At 37.6% G+C, this 26,083-nt stretch overlaps 2 protein-coding genes across 9 annotated transcripts in view; one reads left to right on the top strand and one right to left on the bottom strand.

Annotated features, from left to right (window-relative positions):
- Positions 1-15,692: 15,692 nt before the first annotated feature.
- LOC129776294 (protein wntless) lies at positions 15,693-18,186 on the bottom strand. The gene is made up of 4 exons (XM_055781841.1): positions 17,841-18,186; positions 16,578-17,620; positions 16,129-16,513; positions 15,693-16,066 (listed from the first exon to the last, which is right to left on the bottom strand). The coding sequence occupies exons 1-4, from the start codon at positions 17,944-17,946 to the stop codon at positions 15,960-15,962; spliced, it is 1,641 nt and encodes a 546-aa protein (XP_055637816.1). The 5' UTR covers positions 17,947-18,186; the 3' UTR covers positions 15,693-15,959.
- Positions 18,187-18,476: 290 nt separating this feature from the next.
- Positions 18,477-26,083, top strand: part of LOC129776295 (MKRN2 opposite strand protein) — a 41,374-nt gene continuing 33,767 nt past the window's right edge. For 6 of the 8 annotated variants that reach the window (XM_055781846.1, XM_055781850.1, XM_055781845.1 and 3 more), the window contains exon 1: positions 18,478-18,652. The gene's annotated coding sequence lies outside the window, so the exon portion shown is untranslated. Of the gene's footprint in view, positions 18,653-26,083 lie in introns of all 8 variants that reach the window. The other 2 variants (XM_055781848.1, XM_055781849.1) reach the window with 1 other exon arrangement.

The raw sequence follows: 26,083 nt of genomic DNA, 5'->3' as shown, positions 1-26,083 counted from the left end.
ACTCTTATTATTACGGAATTTCCTACTTTATTGCTTTTACGCATAAACAACATCTGTCCGTAACATTCCGGACCCCGTAAATCTACTCCATAGATTTACCAAATTCTTCAGTATTATCATTCTTTTCTACATTTTAATTTAAATTTTTGATAGTCGTTCTACATGTTCTAAATCATATACATTTGCTTGAACATATTTCCATCTGTAGCTGTATCGCTTTATTCTGTGTTTTATTGTGTGATTTGATTTCACTCACATTATTATCTTTTCCTTACACTTACACTTACAAGTTTATACTAGAAAACATAACTTATTATTTGTTTTATTAATAATAGTATTTTTTGTTTCATTTTTATTCTGCATACAGTTATGCAAACTAATCGTAAACATTCGTAAATTTCGAATAATTGCTCTCACTAGTAATTTGATATAACCGTTAATTATATAAACTAACTTCAAGTTTCTTTTTGGAAAATTATGCATTGAGATTCAGTGTTATATAATATTTTCCATTAAAGGAAATGCAAATTACATTTTCTTTTCTCTTATAAGATTTTCTTTCATCAAACACAACGTTCCATTTTAATGCTAAGTTATCTCGTTGCCAAGAAAGGAATCTTGAATCCAACATCCTTTTGCTAGTTGTCTTGTTACATTGCTGATATTGTTTTTCTCAAAACATCCTTTTTAAATAATTAGTCAATGTGCTAATCTTTTGGTAGTACAATTACCGTTCCTTCAGCAAGTGTTAACATTAAAGTTTGTCTCTGAATACTAAATCCAATTTTAAAGCCTCAGTTCTCATGTAACTGTTCCGACTAATCATATAATACGACTGATCGTAGCTCACATAAACTTTTTCAAGTCGTTTTCTTTATGCATGCAACTCATGCTCTCATAGTGTGATATACTTTGAAATACATTTAAAAATTTCATTCAATTTTTTTTCCTGTTACTTGTATTCAAATAACTCATAATGTCATCTACATTGTATAGTTAACCATCTCCAATCTTTCCCTCAGTTAAGACTGGAAGCTATGCTTTTAATATTCATTTGAATAATGCATTGATCATATTCTCAGCAACTCACATGCTGAGCTTCGCAAACCACTTGTTTAAAAAATCTTTCTTCAGCATCTCACATGCTGTATTTCATCAACCGACTTACTGGTGATGTTGTTACTCTCAGCAATCCACTTGCTGAGTTTTAAGCAATTCACTTGCTTAAAAAAGAAACTTTTGGTTTTGACCCCTTCAGCAAATCACTTGCTGAAGGTTAAGCAATCCACTTGCTAACAAATCAGTCTTCCAAATTCTTCATAGCTGTATTTTTAATTTTTTCTACCATCAACTAATTTACAGTTGATATCGCTCCTTTCAGCAATTCACTTACTGAGCTTTGAGCCAATCATTCGTATAGAAACTGGCTTCAGCATATCACTTGCTGCGCCATAATTTTTTCTTTAGTGGTCAATGTATATTTTTCAGCAGAATACTTGCTATACTTTTAACCCATCAGAGTAATGTTTTGAGCATTCCAAATGCTTGACGCTTGACCAGACAGTCTCTTCTTTTTTGCTCTAATTGATATTTTGGACCTTACAAGTTATCATTTTATTGGGTCCATTTTATAACGAAACAATTGTATCTTAAATTGTATTAAAGTCTTTCAGCAGCTCACTTGCTGAACTTCAAGCAAATCATTTGCCTAAAAATATTTTCTAATTAATTCAGTTAACAGTTTTGTTAAATTTCCATTTTAAGATTTTCGTCTTTATATTTTATCAAGCTTAAGATTTTCTATACTTTATATAGATATAAAGAATATCAACATATTACAAACGTTGAAAAACAAACTTTCCAACCTCTATATTAGAGAGTTTATAGTTTTGATCTACGGTAATAATTTCCCTATCTGGGCCATAATTTTGCAAATTGCGGAAACATATAATGAAAGAATCCGAACTCATATCTTGCGCTAACTCAAGATGTATTGCTCTCGTTGTCATACAGGTAAATAGACGCCCCTAATACTTAGGAAACAGTCTTCTAAAGATTTGAAAGTTATTCAGAGCCATAATTTTTTAATTATAAGTAGTCCTATTTTATACGAATCTATGGCTTTTAACTATAACGATCGCATTATTTTATATGTGTTGCCCTATGACTAAATATTGTCAACATGTCACAAATTTTGCAAAATAGAATATTCATCATATTTCGTTAATGATGGTACAATAGTGTAACTCGCGGTTACAGAGTGGAAGTCGTTTTTGATACGACGTCGAGGATACTGGTAATCTGGGGTACAGTATTTATCGAGATTTCCAATACTATAATTATCGACTGAATATGATTTTCTATTGTGGGAATTATTTCTCCTTGGAAGAAATGAAGATTCATTTATAAACAATTCCTTTGGTGTTATTTCTGGCGCTACCTTCCTCGGAGGCTCAATAACACAAATCTCTATATTTGTTGAGTTTTCAAATTGTATGTTAGCATCTTGTGATGAATCATCCATCTTGATGATAACACTTTTGGTTTTACATTGGCTCCCAATTTTTGGGATGAACTTTGCACTTCTAAGGAATTTTTTAAAACCTTCACGCCAGGCTTTCGTCTTCAAATAAAATTTTGCTAATATTTTTGTTCTATTTCTGAGGACTACTTCCTCTACTGCTACAGGTGGTTCTATTTCTTCAAACCGTTTTTCAGTTGGGTATTTTATTTTCTGTTCAACAATCAGTGTTGCAACAGAATTCTTAATTAATCCAGTAGCTGGCCTTTCCCATTCTGGATCTTGAAGGTTGATAGATAGTTTTTCTATCTTAAAATTTTTAGCGTTTCCATTATTGGAATCCGCTATTTCTTTATTTGCAGATATCTCATCCGCCCTGACTTCATGCATCACGCATGGTTTTTTCTTTTCCGCCATAATTCCTCTTTCTGTGGAGGTTTTCGTATTTTCTTCTATCACAGCCCATACATCTGTGATGATACCCGTTTTGCCTATTGCGGGCAAACTATTCTCATAATCAGATTCGCGTTTTGCGACTGATATGGTTTTAAATGGCTCTTTCCTCACTGGGAATGAGCAGCCATCTTCACCGCTCTGAGGACTAACATCTCCTAGGTTTTCATTCATTTCAACTTGTATCACTTCAAGTTTGTCTTCATCATCTGAATCTTCTGACTCAGATGAATTGTCATTTTTCCTCCTCATATACCTAGCCAACTTAGGGTTCCACGGAGGAGGTGCAATTAATCTGGTTACTTTAGATGATTCAAATACTTTGTCATCTGAATCATTACCTTTCCTCCTGCAATCAACTAGATCAGGATTCCAAGGAGGAGGCATTTTTAATTGATGGCATTCCTCTGAGTTTCTAAACTCAGATTCAGAATTGCCATTTACTCGCCTATGCAATTCACTAATTACCCTAAATGGAGGCGGCTTGGTTGGCATATCCTCCTTATAATAATTTCCCCACCCACTAGGATATATGCTAGTAGCGAGTATTCCTATTAAGTCACTTATTCGCACTTTCTTCGAATAATTATATTCTAGATCTGTGCATTTGACACAGATCCACCGATCACCCGTTAGAGGGGCTTGCTTTAGATTAGTGCAACTCAAGTGGAACCATCGCTCACACTCGCAACAATAAATCATCTGTTCCTCATCAGACTCGTGACATAGGTGACAGTGACCCTTCACATTACGTGTGAAGTATTTAGTGGTAATCATCTTGTATGTGTTTTCCATATTCCTACTAATTTTATTGTTTATATTTTAATGTTGGCTCACTTGACCGTACGAATTTATTCCTTTATCATTTCTTTGCTCTCTTGGCCCCTATTTTAAAAACTCCCATGGTTGCTATCGCAACCCCTATAATTCTTAATATAGATTAATTCTATACCTGTTTTTCGATTAACTCATCTGGTGCTGGGATACTACTGCTGCTGCTGGTGCCGACTGGTTCTTGAGTGGTCCAAACCTTCTGGCTCGGATTGTTCTTGTCACTTCTGATAGTGCCAATGCTGGTGCTGCTGCATCTAATGCCACCGCTTGCTTCTGGTTCCGCTGGTTGACAGTTCCTGGTATCTCTAGCGATGGTCTCTCCGATTGTGCCGAGGATACTGCTGCTACCTCTTGCTTCTAACTCCACGACCACGTGCTGCTGCGGCAGTTGGTCATATTTATAATAACTGCCTTCTGGTACTTGAATTAACATATATTTATGTGTGTATATAGCATCCACTGCTTTAGTAAAGTTCGCGAAACGAATACACTCTTTAGGCATCCACTGCCTTAGGAAAGTTCGCGAAAAGAATACACTCTTTAGGCATCCACTGCCTTAGGAAAGTTCGCGAAAATAATACACTCTTTAGGCATCCACTGCCTTAGGAAAGTTCGCGAAAATAATACACTCTTTAGGCATCCACTGCCTTAGGAAAGTTCGCGAAAATAATACACTCTTTAGGCATCCACTGCCTTAGGAAAGTTCGCGAAAATAATACACTCTTTAGGCATCCACTGCCTTAGGAAAGTTCGCGAAAATAATACACTCTTTAGGCATCCACTGCCTTAGGAAAGTTCGCGAAAATAATACACTCTTTAGGCATCCACTGCCTTAGGAAAATTCGCGAAAATAATAAACTCTTTAGGCATCCACTGCCTTAGGAAAGTTCGCGAAAATAATACACTCTTTAGGCATCCACTGCCTTAGGAAAATTCGCGAAAATAATAAACTCTTTAGGCATCCACTGCCTTAGGAAAATTCGCGAAACGAATACACTTTTTAGGCATCCACTGCCTTTTGATAAAATTCACGAAAGAAATGCACTTTTTAGGCATCCACTGCCTTTGAGAATTCACAAATTCACACTTCTCGCATTCACTGCTGAGAAGATTTCACGAACATCACCTCTGGCATCCACTGCCGAGAAGAGTTCGCAAATTAACACATTTTGTACTTAAATAAAAGGAAAAACTTGCTCCTCTCTGGAGCCACCATGAAAAATTTCTCTATTGAAAGAAAAATTTTAACGCTTTCGCGTGAGTTCTGTTACAATACTAAAAAATTTATTCAAAAGTTTCACAATATATACATGGTTCCTTAAACTAAGAATTCTTCTTCTAGCGTATGGTAACGTGCAGTCTGAGACGGCTGCACTACCCTAAGAAAATACCTTAAGTTTATAGCACCTCGTCGGTGCGCCTATCTTATTCTTGGATTTCCCCTTTCCATCCTTCGCTCTAAAATAACATCCCTTTATTTGATTACACCCTGCTGGTGTATCTGGCTGAGCGCAGCTAGGGATGGAAAAGGGTAATAAAAATGCATCCTAAATGATGCATGCATTAAATTGTTTACCGGACGCTATCTAAATATTCGTCCATTCTGAATTTATGACCGGCAATAATTTCGAACTACAAGCGTTTTCTAGCCTAACAAAACACTTGAGCTCTTACATCTTTTAATTGCCTTACATTGGTCCTTTCTAAACATTTCTATACCTCGCTTGGAGGTCTTGTTTTTAAAAACGTATATTTTTGTCTTGCTTTTTATAGCCTATTCTTTTTGCAGCGCTTACATCGCTTTCCTAAGCTAACAATAATATATATATGACCTTACCTATGATCTACTCTTATTATTACGGAATTTCCTACTTTATTGCTTTTACGCATAAACAACATCTGTCCGTAACAAAGGTGCTCCCGTGGCCGAGTGGTTAGCGTCATAACTAACATGCCGGGTGTTCGGGTTCGATTCCCGTTCTGGTCGGGGGAATTTTTCGTCAAAGAAATTTCCTCCGACTTGCACTGTGATCACGCGTATTCTAGAGCTTGCCACTCAGAATGCATTCAAGGCATGTTATTTGGCATAGAAATATCAACTAAGTACTAATAAAAATGACGCAAGTAATACTACGTTGAGACGGCGAAGTTCCTCTAGGAACGTTAGTGCCATTGAAGAAGAAGAAGTCGTTATCAAACGAAACAAGGTAGAACATACTCGGTACTTATACAATTATGAACATCCCAATAATTGTTTTTGCAAAAGCGAAACCCTTCCCATTCTAGGAATATTGAAAACATACCTTATGCAACAGTTCGAAGCTACTTTTAATCTTTTCATTGATTGTTGAGTGGCAAAAACTAGCGCTTTAAAAAGCTTGAGTTTGAATTTAACGTCCAAATATTTGGTAACTAAATTCAACTGATTAAGCACACCGAATATTTTACCAACCTATGCGATTCCCAACTTAAATTAGAAGTAAAAATTACGTCAAGATTGGTTAATTCAAAACATTCAAAACAATTTCGATACGTTATTCCTGTTGCATTTTCCAAATCTGATAAATGTGGTATGTAGCTTACACAGAGCTTAACCTAATGCAATCAATAACTCGAAATTTTCAATTTTGCGACTTAGTCCCCTCTGATTTAACACCAACGAAATCGTGATTTGTGCTATAAAATGTTACATCCCACATTTTTGCTTTCAGATTTGAAATCGACCTACCTCAGTGAATCCTGCTTCTTACCTCTCTCCACTAACAACTATCTTTTCGGGCGGCGAATATCATACTAACATTCCTCCTCTTTCCTGGTGACTGTAAGGACGTGGCCGACTTCGTTATTGACATTTAATGCTCGAATGCCCAAAACTTGCACAATGAGGATGATTTGCTACTCCCAAGCGTCATTCAGTGTGTTCTTTGTATAATTTCGCTGGCTCAGGTCAATCACGGACAACACGGGGCTTTGGATTCTCTGCCCTGGTTCTCAATAGTTTCAGATTCTTTTTCGAACTTGCTGCTATAGAGATCCGTCATACGCAGGCGACGTTTTTGTATGGAGATTTGTACTGAAAGAAGGTATTACGGACGGCCATGTTCTTAGAGGTGACGAAATCGAAATGAGCCTCAGGCCGTTTTCATTTGTTAACTGGTGTGCGCTGCACATACCAATTATCGATAGGAACTCCTCTTCTTCACCAATCTGAGCATTGAATTAATGTGTGTAGGACTAAATGTATGCTACTAGGAGGGGAATCCGTCTATGTAGTAACGCTGTAATCGACAAGGACTTGCTAGATGGCCCTCGATAACAACCGACAATAACAACAGTTGTGAAATTTCTACAGAATCAAAAGAATCATGCCTACTACAGTAATCGTTCACTGACTTGTCTGTAGGGTCTTGATATATGTATTACCCCTCGACTAAAAACAATTAATGTCTTGTCCTTTACACATCAGATGACGCATCCCTGGTTTAGGAAAGTTGAGAGAGGAGATAATACATAACAGACAAGAGTGTAGATGTGAGGAAAAACGGACAGAATTGAAGAAGCTTCGCTAGAGACAAGGTGTGATAGATGTATCGCTGGAGTCGAAAATAAACGTGTTTGAAGTTAGTGAATTAATTGGCGTGTAATAATTATTCCCCATTCCGAGCTCTCCCGTGCATCTCTCACAGGTCTTTGTTTAAATGGGCGAACGTTAACTGATCCTTGGACCAGTTAAAAAGCAGAATTTCGTAAACAATCGACGCCATATTTAAATGGAAGATTTGGAAGATTCGAGTGTAATTTGAAATGTTATGAAAATTGACATTATTTTCGTATGCTAAAACATTAATTAAACTACAGAAAAATAATTTTCTCAAATTATATTTCTGTTGTCGCACTCAATACGAAAATTCCATTGAAATCCTTTTGTTTATCCAATTACATGAACAACGCGAATCAAAAAACAGGAAGTGGGTTATATCTATGGTATAACCGCAAGGGTGACGTAGGACTATCGTTGATTTAGAGATCATTTGTTTGAAGTTGAATCTGAATTCATTCTGAATGAATGAATATTTGGAGAACTTCGAAAACGAGAGCGTTACGTTGGAGGCACAAGGTTTTCTGCATCCAATATTGGATACGGAAATATCCTACTGATGGGGAAGAATAATCTTCAGAAGCTATCCTGTTAATTGCGATTGATTGAAAAATCCCAACACCAAATGTATTTGGTCACAGTGTTACATGGATAGAAAACATTCAATTAAACTCTTTCACATGAATATATTTTGAAAATTCCCAAAGGAACTGGCAGATTATTTTCAGTAACGATTAGATATTTCCACATTTTCCTCGATACTGGAAGCCCACCAGTGGTTAATGCCAACTCGATCACCACCTGTTAATAGCACTTGATTGAAACATATTTGGTCACAGTGTTACATGGATAGAAAACATTCAAATAAACTCTTTCACATGAATGTATTTTTAAATTTCCCAGAGGAACTGGCAGATTATTTTCCGGATCTTTCTCGATGCTGAATGGCATCCAAACGGAAAGAATTCCGCGCGTGTATGTGTGTGTGTAGCGGCTACTTCGAGATCTTCCCGGGGAACCGTTTGTGGCATCACTCTCCTCCTGATGGATTCCCTTCTGGCCTAAGGTGCACAAACAGGCTCTTGGTGACACCGTTCATCCGCGCTTTCATGATAAATGAAGAGCTTCACCACAACATCGACAACATGCTCCAATCGCTGTTCAATTAGAACTGAGTGGATTTCCGAGCGGCGCTCGCTTATATACCGATTGGTGATTTCAATAGCCTGTTTTGAAAGCAAATTTAAGACTATTGAAACAAGTTTTTGGATCAGAAAGTAACAAGTATAGAACGCGTAGACCTTTTATCTTTCGAATGAAGTGTTTATCATACCATTTCGTTCAGTTGTTTAGGAGCTATTAACACTCAAAATCTCGGTCTCCGGCGTAACGCTTTCGTTTTCGAAACTTTGATTTTACACCCCGGTATAGAAATGAAAGACGTAGTCCTACGTCAAAATTAATTGAAATTCCCTTCGATTTTATTTAACGTTTAACATGCCGGATCAGTTGAAACGCGAATGTCGATAACTGGTCAGAACCCGTACCGTAAAATAGTCCCGGCAGGGAATCGCCTAGTTCTCTACGGGCACGAAGCATGGACGATTCGAATGTCAAGCGCGAACGACACATGGTTACATGATGTTCGTATCGAATCCAGTGGGGACAAGGAAATGAGGAGTTCAGCATGCGAGGTGGCTGGTCCAGCTAGATCAGGACTTGGCATGAATTGATGGTCAGTGGTCAGCTGCTTGGTGTTCTTGGCCTGCCAATTATTCTTATAAACCAGGGCACTGAGGAAGCCTAAAGAAGCAAGTTGGTCGGGTTCCGTTCCTTGGGTACGTACGGTATCTGTTTTTCCTCGAGGTACGCTAACGTCTTCTTGGCGTAATAAGAAGACGCCTTGCCCGGCTAGAAGACTTATTTCCTATCAGATGCTCCTCTAAGAACGGAACCGGAATCTTCTTCAGGCACTCCTCCCGATACACCGTCTGGTTGATGGTAGGTCCGCTCGGCTTGTTAAACCAGGGCTTTGAAATCCCTTTGTCGGAGATTGCAATTTACAGCGTAACTTTTTTCTCAAACTTATGCTTGTTTTTGTACTTCATCCGTGGCATGGACGCCTTGGCACTGTATAGTACCGGTCATTGCCGGGAATGTGAGACTTTGACAGCGGAAAATAACTCTCGTCGTCCAGCACGAACGACGTCCCGCGATAATTTTTCGTCATCCACCGGCACTGAGATTTCACGGTCGCTATATGCTCGTTCGTGTACTCTGGGGACCTAATCTTCTTCCGACAAACGATGCTCTCCTGCTTTAGGGTTCTGTGGATGTAGGAATGGGAGCAGCGAAATTTTCTGCCGGCGTCACGCAAACTCATACCGTCCTTGTTGTTGAATAGCTTTTAAAGAGATTTGTTTTTTCCTTTTTCGTCGTGATCTTCGCCGGACGGTTAATACCGGTCTTTCGCTCGACGTTCCGGGATGCCAGGTAAATCGGTAAACTGTGCTCATCGGCAGACCCGTACAACGTGTTCCCGGAGTGCTTGTTGTTTCAACGCCATCTTTGATCGAGCTGATGGCACCCGAGCGAGAAAAAAACGAGCAACCCGTTTCTAGGGAGCCCAGAGAGCAATTCTCTCGGTAAGAATAAAATTTACGCTCTTTACAGAAATGTATTGAAATCGTTCTCATTTTTTATTGAACGCCCGTTAGAAATAAGTGAACTGAAAAAAGTTTAAAGTCTCTATAAGGCAATAACCTGCCAACCAACATTCCCTCCTTCATCGTTGGCCCGGGTCCGGAAGGTTTTCCACCTGTTTTGCTTACCTTCTTCTTCTTCTTATATGGCACTAACGTTCCTAGAGGAACTCCGCCGTCTCAACGTAATATTACTTGCGTCATTTTCATTAGTACTTAACTTAGTTGAGATTTCTATGCCAAATAACATGCCTTGAATGCATTCTGAGTGGCAAGCTCTAGAATACGCGTGACCACAGTGCAAGTCAGAGGAAATTTCTTTGAAGAAAAATTTCCCCGACCAGAACGGGAATCGAACCCGAACCCCCGGCATGCTAGGTTTGACGCTAACCACTCGGCCACGGGAGCACAAATTTTTTTTGCTTACCTTATGAGGATCAATAGAAAATTTTTGGTCGTTAGATTTTAATAAAGTTAATAAATTTTTATTAAAAATTACCAGTACATTGAGTCTGATTACAACGTTACTCAGAGATGGTCCTTTGGTTTGCAAATATTTTGCGCTTGGTCTAAAAAATGTTGTACAAGATGTCGTACTCTGTTTGTCCGACATCTTTTGACAGATAAACTTTTGAATTTCACACAAAAATGATGGATTTCTTTTTCTCCAACCTAATACTTGGATCTAGCGTAACTGTGAACGTTTATGCGAGAAGCCATTAGGGAGTAAAATCAGAAAAAGCCCCGGGACAGTGAATTTTCAATGACCCTGATATAAAAAAATAACGTACCCTGGACATAATTAGAGGCGAATGAACTTAAAAGTTTAAAGCCTCTTAAATTCAACATCATCATCATCATCGAAATAACGTCACTCGATATAACGTATACATTTTCAATGCGTAAAAAATATTTTCGGTATAGGTACTGAGAGTTTCATGTCAATTTCACAGGTTCAACAAAGCTCACTTGGTGGTCTAAGCAGAGGGTCCCGAATTTTAATTAGAGCATTGGAGACCCCATAAAAACAATCTATACACAATGCACAGGTGCATTCTAAAAAAGCTGATTATAGTCTCATATCTGAAACCATAGCCCATAATCAGGACTTCCATATGAAATTTGTATTTTTACATTACATGCTCTGCAATATGGCTTGAACGATTGTGCTGGAGAATAAAGGTACAAGCGGTCATTTTATCAATTTATCTTTAAGGTTTAATTCTGGAATCCCAGTTCATTTTATACCAGTGACCGTAGTAGGCGTATCTCAAACATCTTGACAGCAAATGATTAGGAAACCCTGTGTCTTTCGACGATGAAAATTACACGTTGATCCGTTTTGTCGGGTACTCAAATCACCAAATCGCTGTAGGTGACTAAATCGACAGTATATGATGTACTAAAACGCTTTCGTGAATGTGCAAGTGTTGTTCTAATGGATCAGTGGACGGATCTTAGTGGAACATACGATCGGAAGCTGAGGTTGAAGGTATTGAGATCATTAACGCAAACACTCAGTGATCACCCGTAACAATGGGACCTCAATCCTCCCAATTGTCGTCAATTCGAAAAACTATAAAATAATCAAATCGAAAAACATTAGGCAATTGTGAATCGGAATTGCGAAATTTTATGCGAAAGTGACTCGGGTTGCTACAGACATGAAGTATCCGAAGAAAAGTACGAAAATTCATCAGTTTAAACCCTTTTAAAGCCAAAAAAGAAGAAGTAGAAAACTCATAAAAAATGTAATGGAATATCTTTTGAAGTATTTTTTCTGATAGAACAATAAATTATGTATATTTCGATATGAAAACTTTTGACGTAGAACTACGTCTTTTATTAAGGGTGCCAAATCAGAAAACATGTCACGTTTTTATGAAATAAAGTTAACGTTAATAACCATTTTTGCCGCGAACGGTTTTTGGCGACTTACATACCAAACGAATTGGAAATGCCCTTAGATTTGTTCGATGTGCTATGCATTACAATCTCCTGGTGTGTAAATGGTTTAAATTGACGAAAACTAGTATTTTCATTGTCCCATAAATTTGTTCTGCTAATTTTGTGAGATTTCCTACCCGTGACGTCAATAACGAGCAACTTATCTATTCTAGGGTATAAAAATCGGATCTCGCTGAGGCTAGCTTTCCATTCTTCGTGGGACACTCGACTCGTGAACATTGTTTGCTGGACAAGCCTCGCTGAGGGATCGAATGCCTTTCTCAAGGCGTGAATGAGGAGTAATTCAACAGAAGTTCTCGCATTTTTGAAGGCTGAAGACGAATGAACTGAAGAAGTTTAAAGTCTCTTTAAATTAACAGGGGAGGGAGGAAGGATAATTTTCAGTCTCGTTCTGTAATCGGAGCATTGCACATCACTTGTTCTTCCTAGTTTTGCGTCATCACATGTCTTCGTTTCGGATTCAGCTGTGGACCAAATTACTTACTCGCTGATGTCTCTGGCATTGCAACCAACATCGCAACTAAAACATACGCATGACAAATTTGGCTCCATTTACTTGCCCCTTAGGGAGGGGGGTGGAGAGTCTAACTACCATAGAAACATTCATTGCACCCTAAAACCTCAATATGCCTAATTTGGTTTCATTTGCTTGATTAATTCTCGAGTAATGCAGAAATTTGTGTTTCATTTGTATGGAAGTCCACAAATCACTTGTGTTCGTTTTCTTGGTGAAATCTTTGGGAAAACGTTTTGTACATTTTTCATCAATGCGATTAAAGTTTTAGATCAACATCGGACACTGAATCATGTTTGTGGTAACAGTATCGTACAGTCACTCATATTCAATCATTAGCAGACTCGAAAATAATTTTAAATTGTTAAAAATTGAATGGAAATTATTACTCGATGTTGTTTACATACTATAGAGACATAGTCCTGACGCTAACTTAACTATTTTTCTATAAATCTCCTTGCATTTCTGCAAAAACTTTATTCATAATATGAAATCATTATCAGAGACAATTCTCGTTCAAGTTTTTTCCTCATTTGCAGAGCATGTGTTATTCTGTTATATAAAACTCATATTAGAGCATATTTTCGTTTTTTCGGTAGGTTATATTTTCATTATAATTGTTGTTTTAAAAGCGTGTTTATTTTACCCGGAATTTCTCTTCCTTTCTTTCGCACGGAACACGAAACACGAAACAATGATATCTATATCAAATTGCGTTTCAAGGTTGCTATATTTGCACAGCCCGTTTATATACGCCAACGACGAACTCCAGATTATTGTTTCTTCTTCGAATCACGATTACTCGAGTCGCTGTGCAGTCTTCTACCAGGATTTCAGCAAAGTATTCAACAACATGCACATCTACACACATGTTCTCCAGTTGTTTTATCAGATTTGATGATTGGTTGTCACCTTGGAATCCGAGAATTATCATACATGTAGAATTTAAATAATTGATTGTGCTCATTCAAAAAGGCTTCCAGTTCGCGGACGATGCACCTGGTTTTAGTCGAACTTATGTTATTGGAGCATGTGTGGATGATAGTTCGATGAAGCGGACGTAGCCATCTGTCATTGAACAACGTAAATATATATTTGTTCTGTTTGGAAAACTACGGGTCAATTATTTGGACATAGTTTATACCAAAATACTAAAATCGTTATTAAAAATAGGTGATGGCACTGAAAATTGAAGGTTACATGCATTTTTATAACTAATTTAGGAAGAAAAAATACAAAAAATATTTTCAGAAAAATCCTTTTTTTCTGCATAGGGCCACCCTATTCATAATTAAACATACGGTAATCGGTATCCTAGCGGTATCATATATAGTTTACGACCTATTCTCATCCCTACCAAGTTTTTTGAGCATAATTTCATAAAAATCGGTCGAGCCGTTTCGAAGGAGTTCGACCACGAACATCGTGACACGAGATTTATATATATATATATATATATATATATATATATATATATATATATATATATATATATATATATATGTATCTAATATATATATATATATATATATATATATATATATATATATATATATATATATATATATATATATATATATATATATATATATATATATATATATATATATATCTATCTAATATATATATATATATATATATATATATATATATATATATATATATATATATATATATATATATATATATATATATATATATATATATATATAAATCTCGTGTCACGATGTTCGTGGTCGAACTCCTTCGAAACGGCTCGACCGATTTTTATGAAATTATGCTCAAAAAACTTGGTAGGGATGAGAATAGGTCGTAAACTATATATGATACCGCTAGGATACCGATTACCGTATGTTTAATTATGAATAGTGTGGCCCTATGCAGAAAAAAAGGATTTTTCTAAAAATATTTTTTGTATTTTTTCTTCCTAAATTAGTTATAAAAATGCATGTAACCTTCAATTTTCAGTGCCATCACCTATTTTTAATAACGATTTTAGTTTAGATTTATATATATAGATTTGGGTTCGCGTGTCAGTTGCAAAACTGCCTTCAACTAGGATTGCATTTGCTCTAATCTGGATCATAATAAGGCAATGCTACTCTTTTTGAGTTTATTGAGATTTACTGAAAAAGGTTATTTCGTTTATTTAGTCGCCAAGAAAGTAAATATCGTTCTGGAATTTTGAATGCGATTTGGTTGCGCTTGCGAGTAGCAAAACTTTCTCCACTAAGGATGACAGCTGCGCTTATCTCGAGCATGAGAAAGTAGTTCATCTTTATTCGAGGCCAGTAATATTAACAGAAGCGTTTCTTTTCCACTGTGGCAATACTAAATAACATAGATCATGATATTTGATACTTGCAAGTATTGCCATTGTTGTTGTTTCCATGCGGTGCCAAAGATATATTGATATAGTTATGAGATGTGGAATAATGGTGCTGGTGCAACAAGTATATAATCGAATGTAGTCGAGTGTATGTCAATTGCGAAAAAGGCCACCGGAATAGCGTTCGAGGTAAAATATTTTCAATGCATTGATATGATCAGCTAGTTTATTGTTCTGCGAGCACAAGAATGAAACATCAATTATCGTCAACTGACTGCACAATAAAAAAAAATCAGGGCGACCAAACCATCCTACTAAACACAGTAGGAAAACAGTTGTTTCTAAAATTTCGTAGCATTATAAAAGAATATCCGAAGTTATAATCAAGCGACTTCAATTGAATTACAGCGTAGTTCTACGTCAACAATGCGGTCGTCTGTTGGAAACAACCTACTATATTTTTTGTACCTTTAACCAATCCCGAGACAATTGGTTTCATGATTCCAGATTCAAGTTTTAATCAACAGTATGATCATGAGAGATGAGATTTTTCATTATTTTTTACTTATCTTGCCCAAACAGCAACACAAAAAAGTAATATAAACTATGTTACTGAGTTCTTTTCTTATGCTTCGATACAACGTACAATTTTGTAAATAAAATGTACGTTATATCGAAGTTTCCCTGTATTAGTCTTGCCTACTAATTGTGAATCTCTAGCTCGTTCGACCTTCCAAAACTCAAATCAATTCAAACTAAGTAATAGGCACTAATTTAGAGAGCATAAATATCGCTTTTATTGCATTGATTCAAGATGTTATTGTTTCTATTTGCTAGTAATATAAAGACAGTCCGCTACAGTCTAAAATGTGGTAAACGCGAGTAATGAGATATTGAATGACACTGAATAATACTGAACTGTTTACGTAGTAACAATTTGCACTGTACTACGCACTATATCTTACGCAAAACTTCGCATGTTGTTCATGTTATATTTACTCACAAAAATTGATGCTGATTTTGATAGATTGGACATTTCCTTAATCGAAAGCCGCCTTACGGGCGAATTGCGTCAACGAGGAAATTTCACTTGGATTAGAATCGGAAGGCAGATTGCTGAATTCAATTTCTTCGCTGATGATGTGCTCTGAAATGAAACACGGACATTTGAATTTGGATACGAAACGATGAACTATGATAGCGACTTACCGGTGGTCTCATTGGTGGGCCATTTCTTATGACTCGGTGCGTACAATACGATAAGTGCGAATATGTAGATGTTCCACATTCCGTACACACCGGTAAAGAAAGCGGACGTATATTCTAGGTCAATATTTTCATCCCACTTCCACCGACCTTCTGAAACTTGCCCGATGATGAACCCTATTACAGTGAGGGCAGCGCAGAGGAGAGTAGCCAGCATTAGAAACTGAAAACGATAAATTATCCCTTCGTAATGTAGACGACGAGCCGAAGACATTGACGGGAGTGATGTTCGTTTCAAGTTGATGTTGCAAAACACTTTCCAAACCATGTAGCAGAGGAAGAGGAAATACAGTCCCGCTGAGCAGCCCGCAAGAATTATGAAGCCAAGCTGAAAAAAATTAATAATTAGCATAAACTCAACATAAACGAGAAGTAATTATTGTTCCGTTTACAGCAATGTGTGATCCGATGCGTGACACCCAAATCGTATAGAATGGGTTACGCAGTTGTACTCCACGTTCGCACATATCGAACAGGAAAAGGGAAACACATCCGACAGCCACGGCGCTTAAATGTTTCCAGTACGATTTGAGGGTGGATTTTTCACCGGTTTCCTGAATCAGCATATGTTCTCCAGCAAAAACGAGCCAGAATGAAAGTAAACACGCATAAAACATTCCCTGCCGAATATCACTCAGAAGCAGCATGAAGGGCATATCAAAAACCAGCGTAAGATATTCCAGTGGAAGATTGAGGAATGTTAATGCGCATCCAAGTGCCAGAAGCATACGCTCCAGAAGAGCCGGTTTGCGCTGTAGCAAATGCACTCGTTGCCAGAACCAAGCCATTATCATAATAATGAATGGAAGGAAGACAGTTTTGAGGGATACCCAAACTTTCGTGAATCCCCCGTTCTGATAGATAACAGACAAATGCAGATCATGTATGTGACCAATGTCTAAATTCATTTTCAAATCGCTGTCCACCGGCAGCCGGATGTTCAACAGATAGTAATCGTGATGTAAAGAACCCAGTTCGAACAGTGGAATAGAGTTGCAATTGTATAAATATTCGTCCGTTGCGTTGTCAGCCGAGCAGTCCAGATCACGCTTTTCCAGAGAGGAGGCCAGATATTTCCAATCTTGATCGGCATCGCCCTTGTTTCGGTATGCTAAACGAGCATCGATCGTCATTTTGGTGTGCGGCTTCAGTAAAATGTTTTTATCATAGGCAATATCCGTCTGTATAACACCAATGAGATTCTGCTGCCAGCGAGAGTAGTCCAGCTGTCGTCCTTCCCGTGGAAGAGGCATTTGGAAGACGAACACAATTTGATTGGCCATTTTCAAATCGTGGTTCTCGATGTCCAGATGGTCCAAACTTTGACAGTGATCTTCACCACGTGAGTAGAGCCATAATTTTGTGTCATTGTGTGATCCTGGCACATCCTTGCAGATTGTACCTAGAATCGTCTGGACGCTGGATGGAACAGGAGCTGGAACAGTTGTCAGTGATATGTAAGAAAAAGGAGACGTTTCTGTGTTAATACAAATAGGACACACCCATACTTGGAAAGCAACACTACATAATCATAAGATAAACAAAGGACAAGCGCCGAGACGCCATTTTCCATTGCACACATTTTCCGGATTCGAACCAGTTGAACTACCTTTGCACCGCAAAGAAACCTACTCGGAGAAGCATTATTTACATACCTATGAGACCACCTAGCAGAAAGCAAAGGAACTGCAAAAACAGCAAGACAGAAACTAGGATACAAAGTTTCCTGCCGCTCAGATTCTCCAAAATAGTTCCTGACATGACGACGCTGGTCGTTTGATATCACTTGTACACTTTTCCACTCAGATTTACCGAGGCAAAAGCCTTTTTCTCCGCGAATGCACTCCGACGGCGGCTTCCCAATGTGTATGAGTGCGGTGCAAATTTAATAACACATGGAAATGATCATTCCCTCATCTCCCTTCATTCGCATCACGGCGGTGGGATTCTTTGATGTGCGGCATATGAAATATGCGCGCAGTCTGAAATGCCGCTATCAACGTCGCTCGAGCAGGTGAATCAGTGTTGCCTGCTGTTTCGACGTTAGCTATGTTAGCCGATTGAATATTTATAATTTGTTATCTGGACTGATGTGCGTCTTAAAACGTTATTCATAGAATAGATTACTGCAAAATCCGGTCTGTTTATATTTTGGAGTATTAATGTCGTAGTTGATAAGCTGTGAAAGAGAAATTTAAAATTACATCAAATTTTATATCCTCTCAATGAAGTTTAAATATTTCACCGTGGCACTTTTTAGTCGGGATTACCGCTGATGACGTATGTTTGTTTTTGTTTTTGAATATCATCTGTTGCGTTTGGCATCATGTTATTCCAGTTTAACTAAATAATTTAAACATTTTGTGAATATATAATACGTGTACCATTTACAAGTTCCAAACAAAAATCAAATCAAAACATTAATTGAAAGTGAAAACTATCAGTGTTGCAATATAAGTTATCACAGGTAAATTAATAGGGTTTCACCTAGGAGATATTTGAAGTACCGTGAAGTACCTATATCAGCTCAGCTAAGGCAATATTGAACGTTTCTGTACTCTAAAAATTACAGCTTGCGCGTATACAGTGACTCAAACAATGTCCGAAATATGATTCAGAACGGTATGTGCTAACGTATGAAAATTGACTCAAACTCATATTCGTACGCTGGTTGAAATCTCCACTCGATTTCGAAGGCGGTGGACAATTTCCGAATTCCATCATTAGTATGGCATCCCTTGTTCATTGCAACTATCTTTAGCTGCCTTTGGCCTTATCTACGAGTTTTTTGGTGTATTCGGAAGGAATATTTATCAATTTTTTCATCAAGTGGTTTTTTAAATCGTTATTTTTAGAAATTTCTTGGTTTCTAAATTTCCAACACCGATAACTTCCTCAGTTTTTTTTTCCTGGAATTGATGTCGGAAGATTGTGGAAGAATATGAATAACTTTTGAGTAATTGTAATGTAACCATGTGCGAACTTTATATGTCTTGAGCTCTGGGTCATTGGCTTGGCAAAATTTGCATCCTCCATTCCATCCCATTTTGTTGACACTTTTCTTCATATTTCCTTCAGGATGCTCAAGTAAAAATTCTGATCCAATACACCATCAATGAAAACCAAATTGCCCATACATGCACCTTCATACTATCCCTCCACCACCATAATGTTTAAACCAAGGCGCGTAGAAGTATATCCTAAGGTGGGCCAACTTGCTAAAACCACTCTTCAGCCATCTTGGAAATCTACTGTGTTTTGTTTGTAAACAAAACACAATACGCTAGTGCCGAAGCTCGCTCCTGATCAGTCTGTCTCTTTCACGCTTCAAGGAAATAATTCCCCTTCTGCTTTCTTCCGTACTGTTTTCATATACCGCTCCCCTAACCAACTTAGTGACGAAACGGCCTCACCTAGTACCATAGACCCGTCTTGGTTTAAACGATGCTTTATTTTTTTTACGTTTAATTCATCGTTGGCTTCCTCCATACGAAACGATAACCATCGGAGTCAAAAATATCAAATTAAGACCCATCTACAGAATATTCTCTTTTTTTTCTCTATTATAGTGACTTTCAACACATTTCGGCTGGTTCATCACTTTTACTTCCATTTTTGGAAAAATGTCGGAAGTGAGAATTGAACTCGTGATCTCTGCGCGAGAGGTGTGGATGTTACCACTACGCCAAATCGCCTCCACCTCTACAGAAATAACATCTTATTAGTGTGACATTGATGTGTTACATGCTGTTTGGAATAATCAAATTGGAGTTAATGATTTTTTTTTTGCTGAGATACTGTTTGTATCTCTGTGCTCGGGCATTCAAGTTGCCCTTCCTAGGCGCATTACAAACTTTTTGTTTGTTCAATTTGGTTTTCATCGATGGTGTAATGGATCAGAATGTTTAATGGAACATCTTGAAGGAAAATATGAAGCAAAGTGTCAACAAAATGTGATGGAATCGAGGATTCAACTTTTGCCAAGACAATGACCCAGAACTCAAGACATATAAAGCTCGTACATGGTTACATTACAATTGCTCAAAAGTTATTGATATTCCTCCACAATTTTCCGACATCAATCCAAGTTAAAAAACTGAGGAAGTTATCTGTGTAGGAAATTTGGAAACCATTAAATTTCTAAAAATAACGATTTAGAAAACTACTTGATGAAAAAATTGATAAATATTCCTTCCGAATACACCAAAAAAATTCGTAGATAAGGCCAAATACAGGTATAGATAGTTGCGATGAACAAGAGATACCATACTATTTATGGAATTCGAAAATTGACCAACGCCTTCGAAATCGAGTAGAGATTTCAACCAGCGTACGAATAAATATGAGTTTGAGTCAATTTTCATACATTCGCCATTTGTAGAGAAATGAAAACCATTATTCCGAAAACAGATAGCAAACCTTTTAACTCTCATATGACACTATAACTTTATCTAGAATGTTCCGAAAGCTTGTTTTCGTCTTTCAAAAGAAGGAAAATGAGATCTGCATGGAGAAGTACGATTACGGGTTTGAGTCACTGTATAATGTTCTTAAATGTGCTACTTTCTTGGTATTTGTTCCACTACTGATAAACATACGGTTTAGAGCGTTGCTGTATTCAAACCATGATGGAAAATATTTGGCACCTTTGGGATGTTGCAGTCTTCAGTGCTCTGTATATGCGGCCGACACGGGATACTTCCTATTGAGGTGCAACTGACCATTAATCAGCGATGCCCCCCTTATAGTAGTAATATGTTGTTTATTTATTGGCAACACAGTTTGTGATGAAGATGCTTTATCGGATAATTAACAGCTTTAGGATCTAACGGATACAATCCACATCTCCGGAAACCGTTGATCAATGTCGATTGTAAGATCGTCATTCTTTTGAGTGGTCTAAAAAAGCTGACGTCCAGCAGCTAAATTATTTGAGTGGAATTTTGTGGAAGACAAACCAGGATTATGTTTTTTCGTGCATAGCAGCATCGTTTCAAAAGAGACATGTGACTTATGCCAATTTGAAAGAGAGTAATGAGAAAGATATTTTCGACTGAAAAAACCAAAGGTTTGTTACATCCTTGATAAATAGGAATAACCCGGGACATCCAACCCGATCCCGTTCTTGCTGCGGCTCAGCCTTCGGACAATCTCTCTCAGATCTTTTTTGGTATCCTTGATTTGTACGGGTATAGCATCAACGTTGTCATCAACTGCTGCGTTTCCACAAAACAGTACGGTGATAATTTTCGTTCGATGTTAACTACTTTTGCCTAGACGTTTTTGACGTAGGACTACGTCTAACCGGAAGATATAGAGGGTGAAATGGAAATCTAGGCACTGAACAAGTAGGAAAAAATGCAAGATTTGGAACGCTTATAACTCGAGCATTTCTCAATAGATCGCAAAGGTTTTTTGCATCAATTGATAGGAAATATATCTACGCATCTATCATAACGAATAACATTTCATTTTTCTTGAGATAAATAATTAAATAATTGTGAAATATCAAGCATTGTCCAAATGCACTATGTGCCCATTTTTGATTGGTCCATTTTGTGCTCCTCAAATCGTACCGCCCAAAACGGGCAACCAGAGCAGCAACGAAATAGAATGAAGCACGATTGGAAAGAAAAAAGAAAAAAAGAACGAAACATTGGTCGCAGTCTCACACATGCGTAATTCTCGAGCCAGCCAGTCAGCTTAAAAATCCCCGCTCCGCTGCCGTAACAATCATTCTCATTCAAACCGTACACCACATCGGTTCGCATCACAACACATCAGCAAACCAACCCAAGCAGCCATGTCTGGACATGGCAAAGGAGGAAAAGTGAAGGAAAAGGCAAAATCCCGCTCGAACCGTGTTGGTCTGGAGTTCCCCGCAAGGGTAGCTAGGCTGAGCGCGTTAGAACCAGTGCACCAGTCCACTTAGCCGGCGTTATATAGTTTCGGCCGCCGAAGTGATCGAGTTGGCTGGTAAAGCTGCTCGCGACGATAAGAAAACCCGCATTCAGAACAGAACACATTCGGTTCGGTGGACATCAAGACAACAACAGGCAGTTGCAGCGAGTGGCGAGTGGCAAACGCAATCGCAAAACGGCAGCTGATAGCAGAAGAAAAAAGTTTGTTCTTTATACAATCTGCTTTGGTGGCAATTCCAGAACAAGGCGGCATCGAGGGCGTTCGAAATGGTTTTTTTCAAAACCACGTGTACAAAGTTTTCTAAATTGGAACCATTCCATAAAACACGGCGCTTATCAGGGCCATTAAACCTTTCAAAAAAGGGTTTAGGAAATACAGTTCAATGCTTTCTAAAACAATATCCAAAATAATAATAAAACACAAATTGATTTTTTTCATAATTTGTTTGCCAGAATATGATGAGTATGTGAATTCGACAGTTGTTCTGAGCTTATTGATTTTCACCAATTCTTAAATTGCTTCTAGATTGAAAGTACAGCAATATACACTTATCTCGACATTTAGCTAATTGGACGGACCTGTAATGCGACATATTTAGTTGGACATTTTTGTAAACATAGAGTTCGGGGTCCAAATTATGACCCCACATTGAAAGTCGACACTGTACCACTGTCATCGCAAATGTTCAATTAGCGAGTGGCAAACGCAATCGCTAAACAGAAAGGTTTAGCCGAACAAGCTGGGGATATCGAGTGATAACAAAACAATAAACTCTTTAGATTGAAGATCATTTTGTGATCCTGAAAAGAACCCTTTTTAGCCTGCATGTAAATCCAACGAGCGAACAAATCGTAATGAATGTATTTTTTTGCCATCGCTGCCTTTTAACGCTCATTCGTTCGTCTCGTTGGACTCGCCCCTTTGACTGAGTCTGCCGATTTGTCTCTATCCTGTGAGCGTGTACCGCTAAAGTACAAAACGCGCGGATCCGCTGAAAAATATCTCATTCTCTTTCAAACCGTAAATCAGTGTGGTTGTATGGCATCGTTTCACATCACATCGCATCAACGGATTGGTGCCGGAGCACCAGTATACCTAATAGCGGTTATAGAATTTCGGCCGCCGGAGTGCTCGAGTTGGCTTGCAAAGCTGCTCACGACAATAAGAAAACCCGCCTACAGAACAGAGCATATTCGGTTCGGTGGCAACAACTAGTTTCAGCGAGTGGCAAACGCAATCGCAAAACGGCAGCAGGTAGAAGAAGAAAAAAGTTCGTTTATACAGACTGATTTGGTGGCAAAACCAGCCACCGTAAAACACGGCGCTTTTCAGGGCCATTAAACCTTTCAAAGAAGAGTTATTCAAAGTTTTTCACAATACCAATGCATTCTAAAGTGACATAATATGACATATAATATAAACTGATTTATTTTGTTTATGATAGTTCTTGAACTTATTGGTGGTTGGGGTCTTTTGAATTGATCATTCTGTTTTCACAAACCCAAGCATGGTTTCCGAATTAAAAGTGGCTTCAAATTACAACACATTGTATGCAAGATGGCATTAACGAATTTTCTCGGTAGCAAGAACTGCTTTCTTTGGTTGATAACTGATGTTGAAAATTGACTGACGTTACATCTGCATTGTATAGAATAATAACTAAGGAGCAACATGATGAGCTATGTATTTCCTGCTGCTCTGTTCTTATTTTAAAGGACTTTAATCCGAAGGTCATCCGTCCCTGTATTTACTATTGGTTTTTCAGAACGCTTATAGCTCGTTTATTTCTCGACAGATCGAAGAGTTCGTCTCCAAAACCTCAGTTCTTTTTCATTTTTATTTACTTTGTTTTCGGAGACTACAAATCTTACAATTCATTCATTCATTCATTCGTCTCCGAAACCACAGTTTAAGGTACGGTAATGTGTTCAATAGTGAAATATATGATAGTGAATGAGCTGATGATCACCTATGCATTCCCTATCACAGCCATCATTTTGATTGTACGATATGTGCATACATTGTTTGTTTCTTGTTTGTTTGAGAAACCCCCAGTCCACCAACTTTGAAGCGTTATATTTCGAGCTAAATCTGTTATATTGATGAAGTAGTGGTCCCAAATAATTTGTTTTGGTGCTAAAGTTCGTCGATAGTTGGATACAGTCTTTTTGCAATCCTTTTTGTGAATCCGGAAAAACGTGGGTTTCGTTTCCTCCTAGGTTTGATTCCTTGCGAAGTTACCAGATATGACGAATTTCATGCCAACTCGTCTTAGGAGTTGGCAGCACCATCTCAGATAGCAGTGAAACGTTGTTGGTGTCAACACATGAGTCTTTTAAGCAACTGTGCATACTTGAAATCAAGACGGGTCTATGGTACTAGGTGAAGCCGTTTCGTCACTAAGTTGGTTAGGGGAGCGGTATATGAAAACAGCACGGAAGAAAGCAGAAGGGGAATTATTTGCTTGTAGCGTGAAAGAGACAGACTGATCACGAGCGAGCTTCGGCAATAGCGTATTGTGTTTTGTTTACAAACAAACCACAGTAGACTTCCAAGATGGCTGAAGAGTGGTTTTAGCAAGTTGGCCCACCTTAGTATATACTTCTAGGCGCCTTGCTTGAAATATTCAAAATAGAATCAGACTACTTTTCGAAAAGGGCCAAACAATTTATCTTAATTTTTTACAAAAAAAATTAATAAAAATAAAAACAAATTTGGCTATAAAAAAATTATTAAAAATTAAAATTCATTTTTCTCAAAAGCGTATTTTTTTAAATTCTAAAAAAACTATATAAATAGCCCAAGAAGAAGAAGGCTTTTTTTCATTGAGAACATGTCAATAAGAAATTTAAAACATGTCAAACGCGAAAATTTGCACCCAGAAATGTTACGAGTAATACATTATTTTTTCAGACGTCTCCATACAAAAATGCCTTATATTTCAGAAACTATAAAAGATAGAAAGTTGACATTTTTCACGAAAGTTCAGATTTTAATAAGACCTAAAACTTTCTCGAATACACTATATTGTTACTGACTTTAAACAAAATTAGAATTAGTTGTAAGTTTTTTCAAAGAAAACATGAAAAAGTTGTTAGAAAAACTTTTTCCCTGTAAAAGTACCCATCTTTCGATGTATGCACGACTTGTTGGGAATTGTAAGGGCTATATATTTTTTCCGAAAATTTTAAAACAAAACATTTTTGAGAAAAATGAATTTTAATTTTTAAAATTATTTTTTTCTCAGCGTTTTTTTTATATTTTGGTATTTTTTATGAAACTTTAAACGATTTCCTATATTTCGTCCTTTGACCAGAATTTTGTAGGTTTTTGGGTTATTTTTTTTTATAAAAAACCAAGAAAAATTGTGTGGCCTTTTACAAAAAGTAGTCTAATTCATTTTTGAATGTTACAAGTATGCAAAGTTGCTTAAAAGACCCATGTGTTTACACCCACACGTTTCACTGCTATCTGAGATGGTGTTGCCAACGGCCAATCGAGTTTGCATGATATCCGTCATATCAGGGAGAGATTGAAAACGTTGACTAAAAGCATTATTAGAGCAGGCAAGCAGCACGACAATTATAGAAGACAGACGACTTGAGATGGTCGAGATGCAACTGCTACGTCTTGATTGTTGTTTTGTTCATTGCTGCGAACTTGCTGAATTGTGATCGAAATAAGTCTGCGAATATTCACGATGGTAACAGCTTCCACTTTACCGTTGGTCAGACTTGAGGGAAGCTCTGTTTCCTTCCTTTGAGTATTCACGGGTTGCCAGAACCTCCCAGGTTTGGATTTCAAAAGGCGTGATACAAGATGATGCATGTAACTTTTGACAAGCGGGATTTTATCTTCTGCGATCTATTCGCATTGCTTTTCTTTAACGTTTGTTTTTTTTCAGTTCAAATTATTCATATAAACCCTTTGCAGTCGTTTGTTTGCTTTCAGCCACCACAGCAAGGAATCATACGAA

This window comes from Toxorhynchites rutilus, chromosome 3, assembly GCF_029784135.1.
Source record: "Toxorhynchites rutilus septentrionalis strain SRP chromosome 3, ASM2978413v1, whole genome shotgun sequence".
In the NCBI taxonomy this organism is placed as follows: Eukaryota; Metazoa; Arthropoda; class Insecta; order Diptera; family Culicidae; genus Toxorhynchites; species Toxorhynchites rutilus.
The sequence above is the reverse complement of the archived record's forward strand: the minus strand, read 5'-3'. Positions and strand labels throughout refer to the sequence as shown.

Excerpts from the sequence above, each read along its gene's own strand:
- LOC129776294 (XM_055781841.1), bottom strand. The coding sequence starts at position 17,946 with ATGTCAGGAACTATTTTGGAGAATCTGAGCGGCAGGAAACTTTGTATC. Across the intron at positions 17,621-17,840 it reads TCTGCTAGGTGGTCTCATAG|CTCCTGTTCCATCCAGCGTC; the intron begins GTATGTAAATAA and ends CAACTGTTCCAG. Across the intron at positions 16,067-16,128 it reads GCCCACCAATGAGACCACCG|AGCACATCATCAGCGAAGAA; the intron begins GTAAGTCGCTAT and ends GTTTCATTTCAG.